Here is a 19,053-nt window from a genome sequence, read left to right as displayed (position 1 = left end):
GTGACTCTCTTCCCTGGCCCCAGCATGGCAGCCCCTCTCTCTAGGTCACCCCTAGATCCCACTCTCTGCTCACAGCTCACCCTGGCCCCTCCCCCTGCAGCCTCTGTCTTCCCACAAGAGCAGCATCTCACCCCTCCTCCTTTCCCTGATTCTGGGGACTCTTCCATGGGGACTCCCCAGGCTTAGGGCACTTTCTACATTATGCACGGAGCTGTCCCCTTTACCACCCACATCGCCAGTACCCCACTGGCCACACTCTCACCTTGTGGTTCTGTAGAGTCCCAAGCATAAGAATGTCCCCCATGAAAGGGACATGCAGCCTGGACCCCATGAGGTTGGGCCATCCCACTGCTGAGCCTGACTCCAGCCGCAGATATATTGCTTTATATTCTGGAGACGAGAAATCTGACATGGGTCTCACCACACTAAAATCAAAGTGTCAGCAGGGCTGTGTTTCTTTCTCGAATCTCTGCGGGGGGATTCTGTTTTCTTGCCTTGAATTTGGGTACCAAAAATGCCTGGCTTTGCACAAGATGGAGAAACATTTTCCATATGGCTTTTTTAAAAAAAAAAAAAACATTTCCTGTCAATTAGCTAGAGGTGTAATAGCAATTCGGCATACACTGGTTGTCACTATGAAAAGTATTCCCCTGAGGATGTGTATTCTTATAGTCCCAACTTAAAGCACAAATAGAACTTGGACATTCTAGTATATCCCTTAGTACACAAACTTTTGGAGATATCACGTGCATCAATCTCTCTTTGACAGATGCTGGATAATAGTCAGTTTGGGCTTCAAGACAAGCACCAAATTGTTATGTAGCTGGTGGAAAAGAGTCACGTGCTTCAGGAGCAAATAGAAAAACTGACATCTTACCATGGAAATCAGAAAGGCTGACTGCTATTTGCTCTCCAATTTGTCATGGACTTAGACTATACAAAACCCAGCTGGCCAGTCCAGGGTTCCATTTTGCATCTGCTCACATGTCTCGAGAGGTGCTCAATAGGAACTTAGAACTCTGTGATGTCTGCGACATCAGCAACCACAGCAATAACAACTGCAATAGTTAGATTGGCTTGACTCATTTATTTATCAAAAGTTATTGGTAAAAAAAAAAAAAAAAGAAAAACAGAACCGCCTCCCCCCAAAGTCATCCAGAATCTCCAAACTTCTTCCTCCTGCTCTGATCCTCTTCCCCCGTGTGCTTCCCTCTCTTCGATCCTCTGGGGTTCCCAATGGTCATTCTGAAATGAAATCTCAGGCCAGAGCACAAAGTTAGGAGGCCTGCACACGGTTATTATTGCACAGTAATGATCTAAAACCAGACACACCCACACACAGTCACTGATAAGTGGATTTTCAATGCACTTAATTTATCTACACAATTTACCTCCTTGAAAAGGAAACCCATATACACTGTTGGAAGGAATGTAAACTAGTACAGCCACTATGGAAAGCACAATGGAGATTTCTCAAAAAACTAAAAATAGAATTATCATTTGATCCAGCAATCTCACTACTGGGTACCTCCCCACAGGAAAAGAAATCAATGTATCATAGGGACGCCTGCTCTCGCAGGCTTATTGCAGCACTATTCACAACAGCAAGGACATGGAACCAACCTAAGTGTCCATCAGTGAATGAATGGATAGAGAAAATGTGGTGTATGTGTACACAACAGAATACTATTCAGTCATAAAAAGAAGGAAATGATGTCATTTGCAGCAACATGGATGGAACTGGAAGTCATTATCTTAAGTGAAATAAGCCAGGCACAAAAAGACAAATATTGCATGTTCTCACTTATAGGTGGGAGATAAAAATTTTGAATACATGCAGGTAGTGAGTAGAAAAATAGACAACAGACTCCAAGCGTTGGAGGGGGGTGGGGAAGGATGAAGAGCAGTGAGTTAAAGGGCGCTAACGTACAGTAGGATAGAAGGCATAAATTCAGTGTTTGATGGCAGATTAGGATGACTATACTCAACAAAAATGTACTGTCCTTGGATGACACACAGCCTGAATAAAACATTATTACATGTTATGTACATGTCACAAAATTTCTCATGTACCCCATAACTTTGCACAAATAAAAAATCTACCTTCTTTGTCGCTTTATTTCAGTCTAAGGGGTGGGAATGAGAGCAGGGTCATTATATGAGTAGTTCTTACTTTTGTGACAGCCTTGAATAATTTTTATGGTGGGCCCCGTGTGCCCGAGAGCCCACCCAAAGTTAGACAGTCCACTGCGGCCTGGCCACATGGTTACTTGGTCCAGATCTCCGACTCAGCCCCCCTTTCTTTACCCTTGCCCCTTGTCTAAATCGCCTGACCTTCACCCCCAAAACTGATCAGGTGCTGCTGAAAGCCAAGTGTTTCTATTTCAAAGTGGAAAGAGTTGAAGGTGATCAATCATTAATTAGGCTAATAATTATTTAGGTAAAACAATACAAATGTTCCTTATAAAAATGTTGCTAGAGAAGACTAGGAAAAAGAGTGAGTTGATAGGTGGAGAAAATATTTTGGTAAATATTATACTATCTGAAATTTATGAACCACCTTCACTTATGGGACATGAAAAACATTTCATCTATTGCCCTAACCTGCCTAAATCTCCTCTTGACCAAGCTGTGATATAAATGAATGAATGAACGCACCATCCCTTCTAACCCCACAGGACACATGCCGGGCATGTATAGGATCAGTTGCTATTATCCTTATATAGTGGAGAGAGAAACAAAGAGACTAATTTGCTAAGGGACTTTGCCTGAGGAAGTGGTAGAACCCTTACTCCTTGAGGATATTTTTTCAGCCTTCATTTCCCCTCTCCCTCTCTGCCCCTGTATGGAGAGGATGTAGAAGAGCCCCTTACACCCCCCAGTAGGGGGTTGGTGTTAGTTCCGTTGCCTAGTTCTGAATAACAAGCCCCCCAACATGTAGTGGCTTCGAGCAGCAGCTATTTATTCCTTCTTGTGATCCTGTGTGGAGACCAGGCTCTGCCAGGCAGTTCTTTTGCCCCATGTGTACGAGTGTGGTTGAGGGATGTGCAACGGGGAGTCTGACTCTGGTGGGCCCTTTGAAGGCTCCCACCTTTAGGTCTCTCTGTCTGGGTCTCTGTGCCATGCACCCTCATCTTCAGTAGTCTAGACTGACTTTCCTTGCAGCGTGGAGACTAGCCAGACCTCACCGGGTACTGTGACAAGAGAGACAGCTCCGGTGTGTGAGGGCTTCCCAAGCCTCTGTTTGCATCCCACTTGGTAACATCTGTGGCGCAAAGCAAGCCCAGAGACAATGTTTGTGGGTTGGGGAAGGCGTTGCACAGGTCCGTGAGCACGGGGAGGTGGTTTGTTTGGGGTCTGCCGACTAGATTAATGTGAGACCGGGAGGTGGGGGCTGCCAGGGCTGACACAGTCCATTGCTCGTGTCTATTTTGGGTAAAGAGAGGTGGAGCCTATACATTATTTTTTTTTTTTTTTTTTTTTTTTTTTTTTTTTTTTTTTTTTTTTTTTTGTTGAGACAGAGTCTCACTTTGTTGCCCAGGCTAGAGTGAGTGCCGTGGCGTCAGCTTAGCTCACAGCAACCTCAGACTCCTGGGCTTAAGCGATCCTACTGCCTCAGCCTCCCGAGTAGCTGGGACTACAGGCATGCGCCACTATGCCCGGCTAATTTTTTCTATATAGATTTTTAGTTGTCCATATAATGTCTTTCTATTTTTAGTAGAGACGGGGTCTCGCTCAGGCTGGTCTTGAACTCCTGACCTTGAGCAATCCACCCGCCTCGGCCTCCCAGAGAGCTAGGATTACAGGCGTGAGCCACCGCGCCCGGCCCTATACACTATTGTGTAGGTGGAGAACACAACAGGTTTAGCAGCCAGGGATTCTGGTGGTAAAATGTACAGTAGTGGCAGTAACCTATACTATTTTTGCCAGTGTCTGACTATGCACAGGATGAGACAAGATGTTGCCTAGAGTCTCCGCTGGGTTATGCTGCGCTGGGGAGAGAGGGTGCTTCCACTGAGGGAAACGGTGCCTTGCTCACGCACAGAGGCAGCTGGCTGAGCTAGAGGCTGGATGTCCCTTTGATGGCAGACTTATGTTGTTTCCACCTGCTCCCTTTTCTAACAAAATTAACAGAATTCAGGTTGCATTTGGACAATTGGAACAATATAGAGCACAGGGTACAGGAAGCCATTTTTAAAACCTTGCGTTAAAATTATTACGATGATCAGCGTGGCCCTCAGTAGTGGTGTTCCACATAGAACTCAAACTACTCTGAGGCATTTCCCAAAGCAGTAGAATAGGTTCCCAGAATGTGATTTCATTCCCCACTCTGTCCCTCTCCCTCCCCAAAGGCATTTTCGTGGGTACTTGTGCCCCAGGATGCCATAAGACACTCTCTGATTTTGACTTTCATTGTTCTTGTGACATGCACTGTCTGTCCATACTTTTGAGACATTTCCTCTTCTCTTGCATACAATTTGTGTTATGCCCACATCTGGGATTTCAATGAGAGTGTTTGCTCTAGGGCAGCGTGTGTTGGCAATGCCACCAGGAGGGGCTGCATGGCGCAGAGCCGAGAGGAAAGCCCGGTATCACCAGGGTCCCAGAACCGTGAATCCTCACCCTGCCTTTGCCAGGACCCACTGTGTACATTTAGAAGATGAGTTTAATTTCTCTGGCTTTGAATTTTTTCAACCTCACCAGGAGCTGAAACCAAGAAATCTCTACTGTCTCTTGTCTATAATTTTAAGATAATCAAAATTCTGTTCACTGTTGGGTGACCTTTACAGACTTAGGATTTTTTATTTTAACCAAAATCAATAAGAGGTTAAGAAATTCATAGTTCTCACCAAACTCCAAGTAGAGAAAGTTATGTCTTGAGACCGTGGGGCTGGGCGTGAGTCTGGAGGCCTGACCTGGGCGAGCCTGTGTCCTCCTGGCCAGCGGCCGGTCAGCCGCGTCCGCGCAGAGAGGAGGAAAGAAGAGGCAGCTCTGGTGCCTGAGCGTGGCGGCCAAGTCCATCGTAAATAAAGCGTTTCCAGGAGGTTAGAAAATCTCTCACTTTCTGACACACGGGCAGTTCAGTGAGTGAAATCCTTGCTAATCAAAACCCCGTTAATGTGAAAAAGAAATTAAAAAAGAAAGCAGAGAAGATAAATGAAGATGATTCAAATAGTACAAAATAGAGAAAATAATGAAGCTGATTAAAGTGAGTTTGTGCCACGAGAGTTTGTTGCTTTTTATCTGTATCAAGAAAAGATTTTATTATGCCCCTGTGTGTGCATGCCAGTGTCATGGTCACTGCACGGAATTCTTGCCTCCCAAGGACTTACCCTGCTGCTCCCAGAAAGTCACCTGGAGACAAGAATGTGCTTCTCCTTGCAGCAGGGACTCTGCTGACACTTCCCAGTTTAATCAGTTTCTCTGCTGGAGCCAGAGTTATCTCTTATTGACTCAACAACAATTAACTTTTTAACATAAGCGTAGCCTCCAACCACAAATATGCCACAGTTTCAACTTGTGATGTGTCAGCCCTTGAGTACTTGTTAACTAGGGACTTTTATCTTGCCAGGCCTCCCAAGAGCTTAACAATTAAGTGCATAACAAATATCAGAAAATTTATTACTGTGCATTTGGCTTTTGTGGATGGCGAATAAAGAATGGGTCATGGGAATGACACGTCTCAAAGTAAGTTACATCTGGAAACCACCATTAACAACCATTTATTTTAATACTTTCTTATCATAAAATTAATGTATTCTCATTACAAGAATATTGGAAAAACTGGAAAACTAGAGAGGAGAAAAACAATCACAGTTCCCTTATCCAATGGCAGAGACTTATATTTCAGTATTTTCACCCCAGCATTTGGTTTTGTGCAATTATACTTCCTCCTCACTGTCCCCCCCCTTGCCTAGATATTGTTAGGCATTGTTACTTATTGTATGTGTGTTACCCAGATAAAGCTGGGTCACTCTGTCCTGTTCTTTGTGGCTTTGATAAAATCAACTCAAAACTCCTCTTCCTACATCCTATGGGAAGTTCAGGGACCTCCTCAGGATTTCTGGCTTGGACTTCCCACTTCTACTGAAATGTCAGTTTCAACTTTTTGTCTTGTGAATGTTTTTTAATCTTTCGCACTACTTTGATCCAAATGAGACACTAGACGCCTCTCTGCAGTTCTCTTTGTGTGTGAACATCTGTCTCCTCGTTCCTCTGTAGAGCAGGAACAGTGTGATTTTGGGAATTGACTCCAGACCCAGCCTAAGCCAGTCAGATAATTCCATTCCACTGCTAGGAATTATTTTAGGAACCCTGGTTTAAGCCAATCAGTGTGTGGCATTTCCCTGGTGACAGTTCTTAGTTCAGGGACAAGTACATACACTAAATGATTCCAATCAGAATGAAGAGGGGAATTTAATTTCACAGTTAGATAAGAGACTTTCTCTCCCACTTCTTGTGACTACTGTCTCAGTTGGCAGCTCCCTGCCTCTGTAAGAATAAAGCTCTCAAAAGGAGAGGACAGAGTGGGAAAATCACAAAGCCCAAACTTCTGCATCTCCACTTCCGTGAGCCAACAAAATCCTTTATTGTTTAAGCCCTATTGAGACAAACTTTCTGCTACTTGCTGCCAAAAGCATATTAACTCTTACGTAATCTTTTCTTCCCTGTCCCCACCCCCAGCAATATTCACACAAGTTAGCTAGGTACTAGAAATTTTCTCGAGCTGGGGGTTTATATCTCAGAACCATAAAGCACAAAATTTGACATTGAATATTGTATATAACAATTTTCTGTAGTCATTTCTGTCCATATTTTTGCTTATTTCCTAAGATGGAAGTCAGTTGATGATTTTAAGCGATTTTTGCTTCAAAGCGCCCGCTGACGACAGTGTGGAGAGGAGATGCCAGGGGTGTTGCGGGACGGGATCCGGACATGGAGAAGCTGCATATGGAAAAGCCCTGTCGGGCAACAGTCCTGGAGACAAGACGCAGAGGGAGCAGTGAGCCTGTAGGCGGGTGTGGCTCAGAGTCCCCAGGGTCCACAAACTCTGAATGGCTGTGTCTTCCACAGGGAAAGGAGCTGGGCGAGATGGTTTGATTTCATGTTGCGGCCTTACTATATTCCAGATACCACAGGAAGCTTGGGGACAAAATATTGCAGGTTTACGGTCTCCCCTGCTCTGGAGAGATTCATGGCTGAGGTGAGTGGCAGACACCAGGTGTGTGATCTCCGGGCCCCCCAGCAGCCCCCACCATCAGTCTCAGTCAGGGGTCAGAAGCTGCCCGTGTGTTAAAACCCCTTCGGCCCTGGTGTCACGTGGGATTTTTCTGAGTCCTGTTCGCTCTGCTTAAGATCCACATTTATCCTGGGTTACAATGATTCCGAGATGAGTCAGAGCCACCCCCGACGCCCCACCCCTGTTTGTCTGCAGTAGGTCCGGGTAGACATCTGCTGGGTTGTCACTTTCCTGCTTAAAGCCCTTCGGTGACGCCCTTCCTCTCCCTCACCCCACACAACCATGAGGGGTAAAGTCTGTGGGTTCAAGTGTTTTGTGTGGCTCCTCCCTGACCCTGGAATTCTGCAGCCCCCGACCCTCTCTCAGCTTCCCCCTCCTGTGACCTCTCAGGCCACCCCCTGCCCTCCCTGGTTCTCCCCAGGGCACTCGCCACCTCGGGCAGGCCCTTCACTCTCGTGCTGGGAAGTGACCTGCGCCTGTCTGGTGACCCTCTGTGTTTCTTTTGCACAAATCATATCCCACTGGCTGTGTTGGCTGTGTCGTGTTTCCGTGCTTGAGCTATTCTTCTAGGCAACCAATATCTTTTTTATCCGCCCCTGTGAATGTGCGCTGGGGCTGGGTGGGGGACAGAAACAGAGAGTAAGGGAGGGACAACTAGAAAGCTTATGAGGGAGAAGAATGTGACACACAGCAGGGGACAGAGCCTGTGGACTTGGAGAAACAATGGAGTGAAGGAGAGACCCAGTGTGAGACGAGGAGAAAAGAAAACGGAGAAAAGGGAGCTGTCCAGAGAGGAAGGGCGGGGAATAGAGAGAGGGGTGCGGCGGCCAGAAGCAGAAGTCGTCCAGCACCAGGGACATGCTGCAGACTGAGAGTGGGGGTTAAAGAGTGACAGGAGCAGAGGGGGACCCAGAGCAGGCAAGGAGCTCAGCGGGCTGAGGGAGGCCAAGTTCAGGGGACAGCAGAGCAGGGGAAGAGGGACCGGGACAGGGAAAGCACAGGGGGACAGAGACAGGGAAGAGAGAGGCAGAAACACACGGAGTTAGCGGACAATTCAAACTTGGGAAGAAGGGATGACAGGAAGTGGGACAGACACTGCAACAGAGCGGGGGCCGGACACCCCGTAGGAGAAAGAGAACGATGAGCGGACGTGGGGAGTGGGAAAACGCAGAAATGGAGAAAGGGAGCGAAGGAGAGAGAGACATATAAGGACAGAAAAAGGAAAAGAAACGAACTGGACATGAAGAACAGGAATTGACAGTAGGAAAATGTGTGCTCTCTTTGATTCTAACTGATGCTATTCGCTTCTGTGACTATGCTTGCTTTTAGTTGTTTAATAAATATAGTTAATCAGAATGAAAAACAGAGATAAGAACAAAGGTAACTCCATGATAGGCTAGGCTTCCTGGATGTGAGAAGCCTAGTTCTGCTTCTGTATATATGGCTTGCTGGCTTGGTGCTCAGCGTATGGCAGGCTTCACTAAAGTAAGGGAAAACAAAGTGCCAGGGAGGTAACCGCAAGTTATTTCCTGATAAAGGGCTGGAGAGTCCAGGTGCCTTCCAACCAACTAAATAGATAAGAAGAGCAAGTCATGATCAGCGCATGAATGGCTTGTGCAGGGCCTGTGTTCCCAGTATCGCTTGTAACCAAAAACTAGAAGGTATGTAACAACAGCCCCCCTCCCCCGTGGGAGACCCTCCTCTTCCCCTGGATGACGTTAACTACAACTGGCGCCAGGGGGCTGCGAAAAGCCCAAAGCTTAGAGTCAACAAACCTGAAGCCAACGCGATCAGCCACTTCTAAAAAAAGAACAAATAAACTGAAGGAGGATGAAGTGCAGACTAGTGTGTCGTGTACAGACTAGTATGTCCTGTGCAGACTAACGTGTCGTGTACAGACTAACGTGTCATGTGCAGACTAACGTGTCATGTGAAAACTAGCGTACAGAAAAGTATAAAAGCTTAACCTTTACCCCAGGGCCGGGTCCCAGTTCCTGGAGAGGCCATTGCCTTAGTGCTCTGGAATTTGGACCCTGGCCCGGGGCTAGTCAATAAACTCCTTTGCCTTTTTGCAGCCTCAGTGACTCTGCCTCTCTGTTCCTGGGGCCAAGGGGAACCGGATCTAACAGAAAACGTACACGTGGACTCCAGCTAGATTCAGATAAGGCCTGAGAGACCAGATCCCCAGCGGTGAGGAGTTCACATGTTTGCAGGGCACTGAGCAGATGCTGTTTCACTGTGAAGTTCTGGGGACATCACTCAGGTGCTGAGATGTGTGCCATCCAGCCTGTGGGCATGGGGACAGGAAGGACCCTACACCGAGCTTCTCTTTCACCCCAACTACTGAAGAGGGGCTTGGGCTGTGTATCCCTGGTCTGGGGAGTGACCATCTCCAACACTGGAAACGATAATTGATGATGCGTGGAGCTCACTGTGGGAAGGACTGGTTTAGTCCTACCTAACCTCTGTCCTGCTAGGGGCCTCCAGCACTTCTCTCCTGAACTGCACCCCAGCTGATAGGAAAGGTGCTCCTGGGCATGTTTTAGAGGCCAGAAAACAGAGGCTGGAGACTAAAAACTTTACCCACAGTGACACGGATTATCAGTGGGAGAGTGAGAGTCTAAAACAAGATCTACTGAACTCTCAAATGTATGCCTTTTCCAGTAGATTCCTACTGCTGCCCAGTTATACGGTAAAGAGGGGTGAATAAAATGTGAAGCTAGATAAGAAGAGAACCTCAAAAGCAATTTGAGGAGTGAGAATAGAATAAGTAAGGAAAGATGAAGGTTGGACCAGATGGGTCTCTGACTAAGGATTTGTATCAGTAGGGGACAGAAGCCACTTTATGTCTGTTACTCAGAAAGGGACTTAATACAGGGAATTACACGCTCACACAATCGTTAGGAGGTTTGGAGGGGTGAGTACCAGCCCAGGGTTTCAGGAATGACTCTCAGCACTTCACAGAATGGACTCATTTTTAGGCAGCCTTTGGAGCCAGAACTTTAATCCCCAAATCAGGAGTTTGCTGCCACCTCCCAAACTACCCCTCAACTCCTCAAAGTGGGAGAATTAACACTGGAACACATGGTCTTAAAGCTGCTTCCGCTTCAACTGCCTCTCAAATCCCAGGAACTTAGAGAGTACTAGCTGCAGGGGACTCCAGGCAATGCAGATTTTAGTCTTCCAGACTCTCCCGTACAGGAAGACCCTCCGGAAGGATGTAGCCAGTGAATCAGCCCCACCCACCACTGGCGGTCCCAGGTACTCGTGTAAACAGATGAGGGCATTTGTATTTATTCCAGAGGCAAAACCTGCTGACTGTCTGCCATGTCGTCTCTCAAAGTCTTCCTCTTTGTGCCATTTTAAAGTTATTCTGCTTATATAGGGGAGAAACCTGCTCTTCTGTTCCTCAAGTGCTTTCTTTGGAAATTAAGAACCTTCTTTTATAGCAAAAAGGCCGTGTCCCGGGCTTGTAGTCTGGTGCAAGGTCTTGGGGAGCAGGGAAGAATCAGGGTTGGGGAGGCCCTAGACAGCCGGACCCCACTGAGCCCTAGCGCAGGTGGGCCGTGGCCACGGGAGACGCCATCAGGCCAAAGGGAAGCTCCAGCATCTGCACTTAGGTCTTGGAGGTTGTTTCTGGAAGACCTTTACACAGGTTTCTGGCTTCTCCTCTTCACTCCACATTTTGCCAGGATCCCTGGAGGAGAAATGACTTCCATTCCATGTTCCGTGAAGTGACTTTGTCACAAGCAACTCCTGCCAGCCCTCCTCCCCATCTCCAATGCCCCCAGGGCTCAAAGGACCAAGGTCCCTCATGGCCTGTCTATCCGTGGTGTCAATCCTATTGTACAAACAATTGACAAACATAGGACATTTTATCAGACCCCATTTCCTTATTTCCAGTAGTATAAGAAAATTGAAGTCAAGGCCAGTTTCTGCCTAGACAGGATGAACTTTAGGCAGGTGGATTTTGTGAGGCTCCATCTCACGAGGCTAAGCTTTCACTGGACACTGCCTCACAGAGGCCCTGAGCAGGGGAGAATGCATTTACTGGGATGGAGGGAGCATACGTTTGCCAACCCTAAAGGTTTGTAACCTATTAGGCTGTGGTTGTGCTGAGAATAAAACACAGCTTCAGTTCCATATAGAGCTGGCAAAACATTCAGGAAGCACAGTTTTCCAAGGGCAGAACTAATTATGCAACTGCGGCACAGCTCAGTTCGAGCATCCTGTGGTCGTGGAGAAATGGACCGTCAGAAGCAGAACATTTTGTGACGGTTGGGGGTTGACAGCAGAGTGGGCAGCTAGCAGGAGGTGGGTCATGACCCTTCAGCACAATCTGCTGAACAGGTTACATGAGCAACAACAAAGAGAGTCTCCACTGGCCTGTTAATCATGAGATGATTCTGGCTAGACTTGTATGTGCAGATACTTTCGAGAGGGATATGGGAGCTGGGAGATCGTGACTCCAAAAGTTTACAGGAGCAGAAGGCTCTGTACCCGTGTGATCCATAGACGGGGTGCGCAGGACGCAGCCGAGGATGGGCAGAGCTGACAAAGGGAGGAGCAGGTGCAGAGTCACCGAATGATAGGCCACCTACAGCCTGTGACTTTGTCAACAAGATTAAAACTATGAAACAGTTTTGCATTGAAATTGCTCACTTTCAGACTGGTTTGGGTTTAACTGTGAAGGATAAACCTTGTTCCTACTGTTTTGTGCATCAGAGATTTAGTTAGAGTCTAAATACCTTTGCTAGTACAGTCTCCCTAAAGGGACACAGTGTAAGAATGGTCAGAGGTCAGACAGAAAAGTCTCAAACTCATGGCTCTGCTACTTAATTGCCGTAGAACTAGGACAGGTTACTCAACTTCTCTAGGCTATAGTTTCCTCAATGGAAAAAAAAAAGAAAAAATCCTTCCTTAAAGGACAACGGTGAGAATAAGACAAAGTAAGGAACCAGGCAGGAGTTCTAGATAAGTAAATCTCTCATGCTAATAGTTGCTATGGTTACCAGACTTCTGAAAACCCGCCAGATACTGGGAATTCAGAGGCCCAGGGCTGGCTAAGGTATGGGATCACGAGTTCAGCTCAACATAGTTTTAGAGTTCTAGCCAGGCATGGGATATAGTCAACAGGTGAAGTTCTACTGCTTTGGCTGAGACTCTCTGAGCTCTTTGGTAAGGAGCTCAAGGGGTGAATTCTGGAGCGGGGGGTACCTCCTTTTCCCCACATTGCTTTCTTCTGGGGTCTCTCTCTCTCTTTCTCTCTGTCTCCTTCCCTCTCTCTCTCTCTTCCCACAGACATATAGGTCTTTCCTTTGCTTGTTAACAGTACAGTTAAGCCTTGAACAATGCTAGGGTTGGGGCACCAACACTCCCCCAACACAGTCAGAAATTCATGTGTAACTTTTGATGCCCCCAAAACAACTGATAGCCTACTGTTAACTAGAAGCCTTACTGATAACATAGGTGATTAACTATTTTGTATGTCATATGTATTATATACTGTATTCTTACAATTAAGTAAGCTAGAGAAAAGAAAATATTATTAATAAAATCATAAGGAGGAGAAAATATGTTTAGTATTCATTCAGTGGGAGTGGATCATCCTAAGGTCTGCATCCTCATGGCTTCACACTGAGCAGGCTGAGGAGGAGGAAGAGGAGGGTGAATCTTGCTGTCTCAGCGTGGCAGAGGGGGAAGAAAATCTGCATGTGAGTGGTTCCTTGCAGTTCAGACCTGTGTTGTTTATGGGTCAACTATAATCCGATCCAATCCTACCATCTTTATTCCCTTCCAGGTGTACCAGGCGCCATCACCGTGTGAACTTGTATTTGAGCGTGGTGTGTATGGGGGACTTGTCCTCGCTGTGTCAGTTCTCCAGGAAGTACACAGCGAGATGGGGTAAAGAGAATGGAAGGTTTATGGTGGGAGTGATGTGTAGGGAAGATAAAGGGGAGACAGTAGTCTGGATAGGGTGACCGCAGGTGGTGACACATTTGGGACACTCTTTATCAATCCAAGGGGAAGCTCCAGAGCCCAGCTGCCCTTCAAGGAAGCCCTACGGTGGGCAGGAGTAGCCAGGCCTGAGTACCCTGCCCTGCTCGGTGACTGGCTGGGGATGCCTGGGAAGAGCCTGGCCTGGGCTCGCGTGGCTGCCCGGCAGCTGTCCGCTCCCTGAGCGCGTCCCGCTGCACCGCACGCTCCTCCCCAGAGGGAGACAGGGCTCCCCTGACTAAGTCTTAGGCCTGAGAGCTCCACGTGCTCACAGCTCGGTAGTGAAGACCATGACTGTGTCCCAGCCTCTAGCATGTGCTTGGTAGTGTTTAAAATGATTCTCTTTTAGCCTCACGACAACTTCAGAGATAATTTTTATTTTCTACAGTTGAAAAGTGAGAAAATGTAAGAGGTTAAGTTACTTTTTCCAAGTTCAACCGAAGGCTAGAAATAGCAGAGCCAGGGGATTTGAAGGTACGCAATGAAACAATCATCCATGTAGAGTAGACACTTGTCTTATGTTCTTACAAAAATAGAGGGCACGCATTCAGCTTACCTAGAGAATGTGGGGATTTTGCCCTGGTCACAGTGTGGGGGGAGCAGGTAGGAGGAGAAGGGATAGACAGGCTTTTGGACTAATCACGTGAATATGTGACGGAGGTCAGGACAATGTCTGGTTGTAGAAGGACAGTTCATAGCCGCTGCCTCCAGAATGTTGACCTGAACAGTCCAACTCTTATTAACATTCAGAAGGTAAGCACAGAGGAAAAGTATATGATTGAGAGGGAGTGAGAGAGATTGCTCTAAAAGAAAAAAGATGGACTACATTTTGAAATAAAACTGGTAAAATTATTATCTGCAGAGTTAACAGTAATAAATAAGATGACAAGGGTTAGAGCCCAAAACTTTAAAAACAACTTTGAGTGCCAGAAAATATCTTTTCCAGATGCCTTATTTAATATGAATTTGCTGATCAGTTCAATTATCTTATGCAGTCAGTTGGGGCGTATTTCTATGGATAATGAAGATGAAAACAGTGAGTTTCCGTACATCAGCCAGGATCTGCCCCACCGGACTCATGGGGCACATTGCAGCCTCTGCCTGAATTCCCCATCCAGGTGGACAGGGCCAATTCTACCTCCAGGATCTGTCCCACTGGACTCATGGGGCACATTGCAGCCTCTGCCTCCATTCCCCGTCCAGGTGGACAGGCCCAATTCTACCTCCGGGTTAGTTGGGCTCACACTTGGGTTTCAAAAAGTGATAAAAATTTATAGTTCACTTTGAATTTTATAAGATTCCGAGTAGTGTCTTCAGAATTCCACTTCATTAACCTGGCCAAGGACTTTCAGATTCTCAGCAGTCCTTATCAAACCAGGAACTGCAAGGCCAGCCCTTTTTCATACATTTACAAAGCAAACAGAACCCATTTCAGTTTAGCGACAAGAGATGGAAAAGGCAGTTTCTCAGGAAGTTCAAGGTGGAATTTTGATAGATACTTAGAGTGCAAAGGGTGATCATTAAAATTTTAATCTCCTCACATGATTTCATACAGCTTTTCATACACACCCAATACTGAGAACCCAACCACGATCTCTTTCTTCCCAGTGGAAGGTATTTGTTTAAACATCCTTCCCAGAAGAGCTGGGTTGCTGGACTGGCTGGGGCTGCCTGGGAAGAGCATGGCCTGGGCTCGCGTGACTGCCTGGCAGCTGTCTGCTCCCTGAGCTCGTCCCGCTGCACCGCACGCTCCTCCCCAGAGGGAGACAGGGTCGCCCCTGATAATGCTGAGACCCCAGGGAAAGAGGGACAATGCGACAATGGACGAGCTGAGCAGTGTTTCTCAGCACCTCAGAACTCAAGGTTGATTTAAAAGGTGGCTTCCAAACTGGGGTTGTCGTGCAATATTTGTGACATACTTATACTAAAAAAAGTTGGTTGTCTGTCTGAAATTCAAATTTTTTACTTTGCATTTTATCTGTACATCATCTGTATTTACTTACATTTGAAAACTCTGTATCTTCTCTGGCAGCCCTACTCTAAGCAGGGTCTCCAGAACTGCAGAGCAGAGCTAAGGTAGCCATTTATTAAATATGTCTGAGCTAGACAGTAAGGCAGAGTCCAGTAACCAAGTGATGGGGTCAGCTGGAGAGAACAAACAATGGCAGATTAAAGAAAGAGATTTTGAGTTGTCGGAAGCAATAGAAGTTATTGACTGATGGGAACATGCACTGTGCAATATGATGGCATTTGATGAAGGTAGGACAGTTGCCAGAAAGCAGTGTCTAAGAGGTAGGTACTATTGTTACTCCTATTTTTATTTTATTTTGTATATTTTTTAAGCCAGTCAATTCTCTACTGAATGGGTGAAGAAACTGAGGCACTCGAGTGCGGGTGACCCACCCCCGGAAACACCAGCCGTGGAGTGAGGGTTTGAACCGTAGTCCGCCTCCTGCCACCTCGCCTTGCAGTCTTGGTTCTCTCTTTAGGACGGCTTTGCACTTTTATTTACCTATAAAAATTTTAGGTGCTTAATGACATCAGAAACTCCCCTCTGAAGACAATTCCTCCATGCACAGATTGGGGACAAGTCGAAAAACCAGACTTATCAGATTCTGCTTTAATATTTGCTGATTAATAAAAGAAAGATATTGTTTTAGAAGAGGACATTTTATATAATAGTAATATGTGGCATGTTGGTTGTCTAAAAAAGCCAGAATTCATGAGTACTCTCCTATTAGTTACAATGTCTTGTAGTTCAGGAGCACCTGACTTCTAATCTATTCATGGGTTCATTGAGCACGTGTGAGTCAAGCCCTGCACGAGACACTGGACGTGGTCATGGAAAGATGCCGTGTGCGTAGTCCCCGCCTTCCGGGAACCTGTCGTTCTCTTCCTGCATTTTGTGTAGGGCTGGGTTTTTCCTTTGTCCCTCCAGAGCCCACCAACCCTGTTATGTGGCCTGGAAGACCAACCTCTTCCCCTGTCATCTTCTGGGATCTCAGCTTTTCACTGGGTTTGGTCCGTAGCAGGGTGGAGAGAGGCTGGGCTTTCCTGCCTGTGCACTCTCTCAGGACATTCACTCCCCATCTAGAGCCTCAGGTTCTGTCGGCAGCCCCTCTCCACAGCCAGAGCCCTGAGTTCCCGTAAGTGTCCCCATCTCCCGGTTCCCAACAGGCTTAGGGGTGATAAGGGTCTCTGCTTGTCACTGATCCCCAGTGTTTTGCTATGGCTTGTTGGTCTTCTTAATCCTATTCTGGCTTTTCTAGATAGTCTGTCAACTTAAGTCTTTTCAGCGACCCCTTTGAGTGCATCATCTCTTTCCAGCTGGGACCCTGACTAATGCGAGCATGGCAATCCCTCCTATGGCTACTGCTTTGCAGATTGTCCATAAATTCTGACCAAAAGAATAAATAAATTTGATCCAAAGACAAAAACACTGAAGCAATGAAATACACTTAGGAGAAAGTAAAACTACAGGCCAGGAGTGGTAGCTCATGCCTGTAATCCTAGCACTCTGGGAGGCCCAGATGGGAGGATCACTTGAGGTCAGGAGTTTGAGACCCCATCTTTACCCAAAATAGAAAAAATTAGCCAGGCACGGTGGCATGTGCCTGTTGTCCCCAGCTACTCAGGAGGCTCAGAGAGGAGGTTGGCTTGAGCCCAGGAGTTTGAGGTTGCAGTGAGCTGTGATGATACCACTGCACTTTACCCAGGGTGACAGAGTGAAACTCTGTTTCCAAAAAAATCAAAAAAGAAAGAAAGAAACTAAAACTGCAGTTGACATGCATGCTGACTGCGCACCAAGGAAAAAAGAGGCTGGCAGTGTCAGTACAGTGGACCCTTGAACAACATGGGGGTTGGGGATACTGACCCCACGCAGTTGAAAGTCCAAATACAACTTTTGACTCTCCCAGAATTTAACTACTAATAGCCTACTGTTGCCTGGAAGCCTTACCAATGACACAAACAGTCAATTAACACATATTTTGTATGCTAAATGCATTATATACTATATTCTTACAATAAAGTAAGCTAGAGAAAAGAAAATATTATTAAGAAAATCAGAGCCTGGTGTAGCATTGTGCACCTGTGGTCCCAGCTACTCAGGAGACTGAGGCGGGAGGATCGCTTGAGCGCAGGAGTTCAGAGGTTACAGTGAGCTATGATTGTGCCACTGCACGCCAGCCTGGGCAACAGAGCAAGAACCCATTTCTAAAAAAAAAAAAATGTTACTAAGAAAATCATAAGGAAGAGAAAATATGTTTACTGTGGAATAGGTGGAGGTGGAAGAAGAGGCAGGAGAGGCAGGTACGGTCAGGGTAACTTTTATCGAGAAGAATCTGTGTAGAAGTGGAGCCACACAGTTCAAACTTGTATTGTTCAAGCTACTTGTATTGTATTGGTCAGCTACATAGTGTGTTCCCGTTGCACTGACCAGGGTCCATCCCAAAAGGACTTCGTGTGCATGATTTATCAACATTTCATGTACTCATGTAGCCATGCAAAGAGTATCCACTGCTAAACCACACGGTGCACCCATTTTTGTAAATGTATCTTTTATACGCACATATGCATTATATACATCTCACATAAAGAAGAGCTAAAAGAATTGATTAGGTTTAGCAAGGAAGAAAGCTACTACCCAAGACAAATGGCTGCTGTGTTTACTCAGAGATTTCTCAGAGGACCAAGCATGTTTTGAGCTGCACTAAGAGATCTCATAAAGAATAAAGAAGTATGTGCTAGGGAAGATTTTGCTTCTGTGTGAGGGAAAACTTTGTAATAGTGTGAGGTCCAATAATAATTTTCCAGTTTAGCTATGTGTTGTTTGTTCATAAGAATCACTTTGGATTTTGGTCACATAATCTATTTGATACTTAAAAGAAAATTCTATGAGCTCAATTACATGGCATAAGTAGCTTTTTAAAAAGGTTTGCTGGGCAGTTCCTGGTAGCCTCTCGTAACATAAGGCTTGCTTTTTTGTGTGGGTTTTTTTTTTTTTTTCTTTTTGTCATCTGTTAAGAGACTTAATGGGAAATGGCATCTCACCAGAAATGCTTAGGAGTTGATAGTCTTTTGCATATAATGTGTTTGTGATATTAAACAAAAAATAACGTACAGTGTGTTCACATATATAAAGGTGGCAGAACACTGCCTGGCTTATACGAAGTGCCATGTAAGTGCCTGCTGGTAGTATTGTTGTTGTCGTTGTTCTACTTCGATGACATCTTGTCACATCACAGTTCTAGTTCCAGTGGGTCAAGCGTCACTCCTCCAGCAGTGGCTGCGCTGCAGTCGCCAATAGCACGACCACCCCCAGCCTTTCCCTTCCCAGGGGTGGTATGTATTGGCTGTCACTACCTCTATCCCTGTGGGAAGTCACATCTGGTCTCTACTTCTACAGAGACCCCGAAAAGATGGAAGAGGAAGAGCAGGACACTGCTGAAAAGGCTGTGACCAAGCAGGAGCTTCAGAGGCGTGGCCTGCCCGGCTCTCGAGTTTCTGCCCGTCCGCCAGGCCCGGCTGCCAGTGCAGTGGGGCCGCTGCAGCTCTGCCGCCCGGGCCGCGACGGGTGCAAATAGCCCCAGACGGCCACACGGGATTCTCCCACAGAAGCCGCCTCCTGGGCAGATGACGGAGTTGAGACTGAGGGGAAGAGAGTGCGACTCTGTGTCGGGCAATCATGTGTGCCCTGATCCCACGCAACCGCCGGTTACAAACACTATCACCAGTAACTTTAAACTAGACCCGACTGTTCAAGCTATAAATTAGTTGTTTCAGCTTAGTTATTTAATAATTAAGTCAGACATTTC

At 46.4% G+C, this 19,053-nt stretch overlaps 1 protein-coding gene across 1 annotated transcript in view; it reads left to right on the top strand.

Annotated features, from left to right (window-relative positions):
- LOC138376546 (uncharacterized) overlaps positions 1 to 18,822 on the top strand; it is a 28,137-nt gene extending 9,315 nt beyond the window's left edge. The window contains exon 10 of the mRNA XM_069460932.1: positions 18,645 to 18,822. Within this exon, the coding sequence (XP_069317033.1) occupies positions 18,645 to 18,822 (178 nt within the window). The remainder of the gene's footprint in view (positions 1 to 18,644) is intronic.
- The last annotated feature ends 231 nt before the right edge of the window (positions 18,823 to 19,053 follow it).

Source organism: Eulemur rufifrons, chromosome 28 (assembly GCF_041146395.1).
Source record: "Eulemur rufifrons isolate Redbay chromosome 28, OSU_ERuf_1, whole genome shotgun sequence".
NCBI lineage: Eukaryota > Metazoa > Chordata > Mammalia > Primates > Lemuridae > Eulemur > Eulemur rufifrons.
The sequence above is the reverse complement of the archived record's forward strand: the minus strand, read 5'-3'. Positions and strand labels throughout refer to the sequence as shown.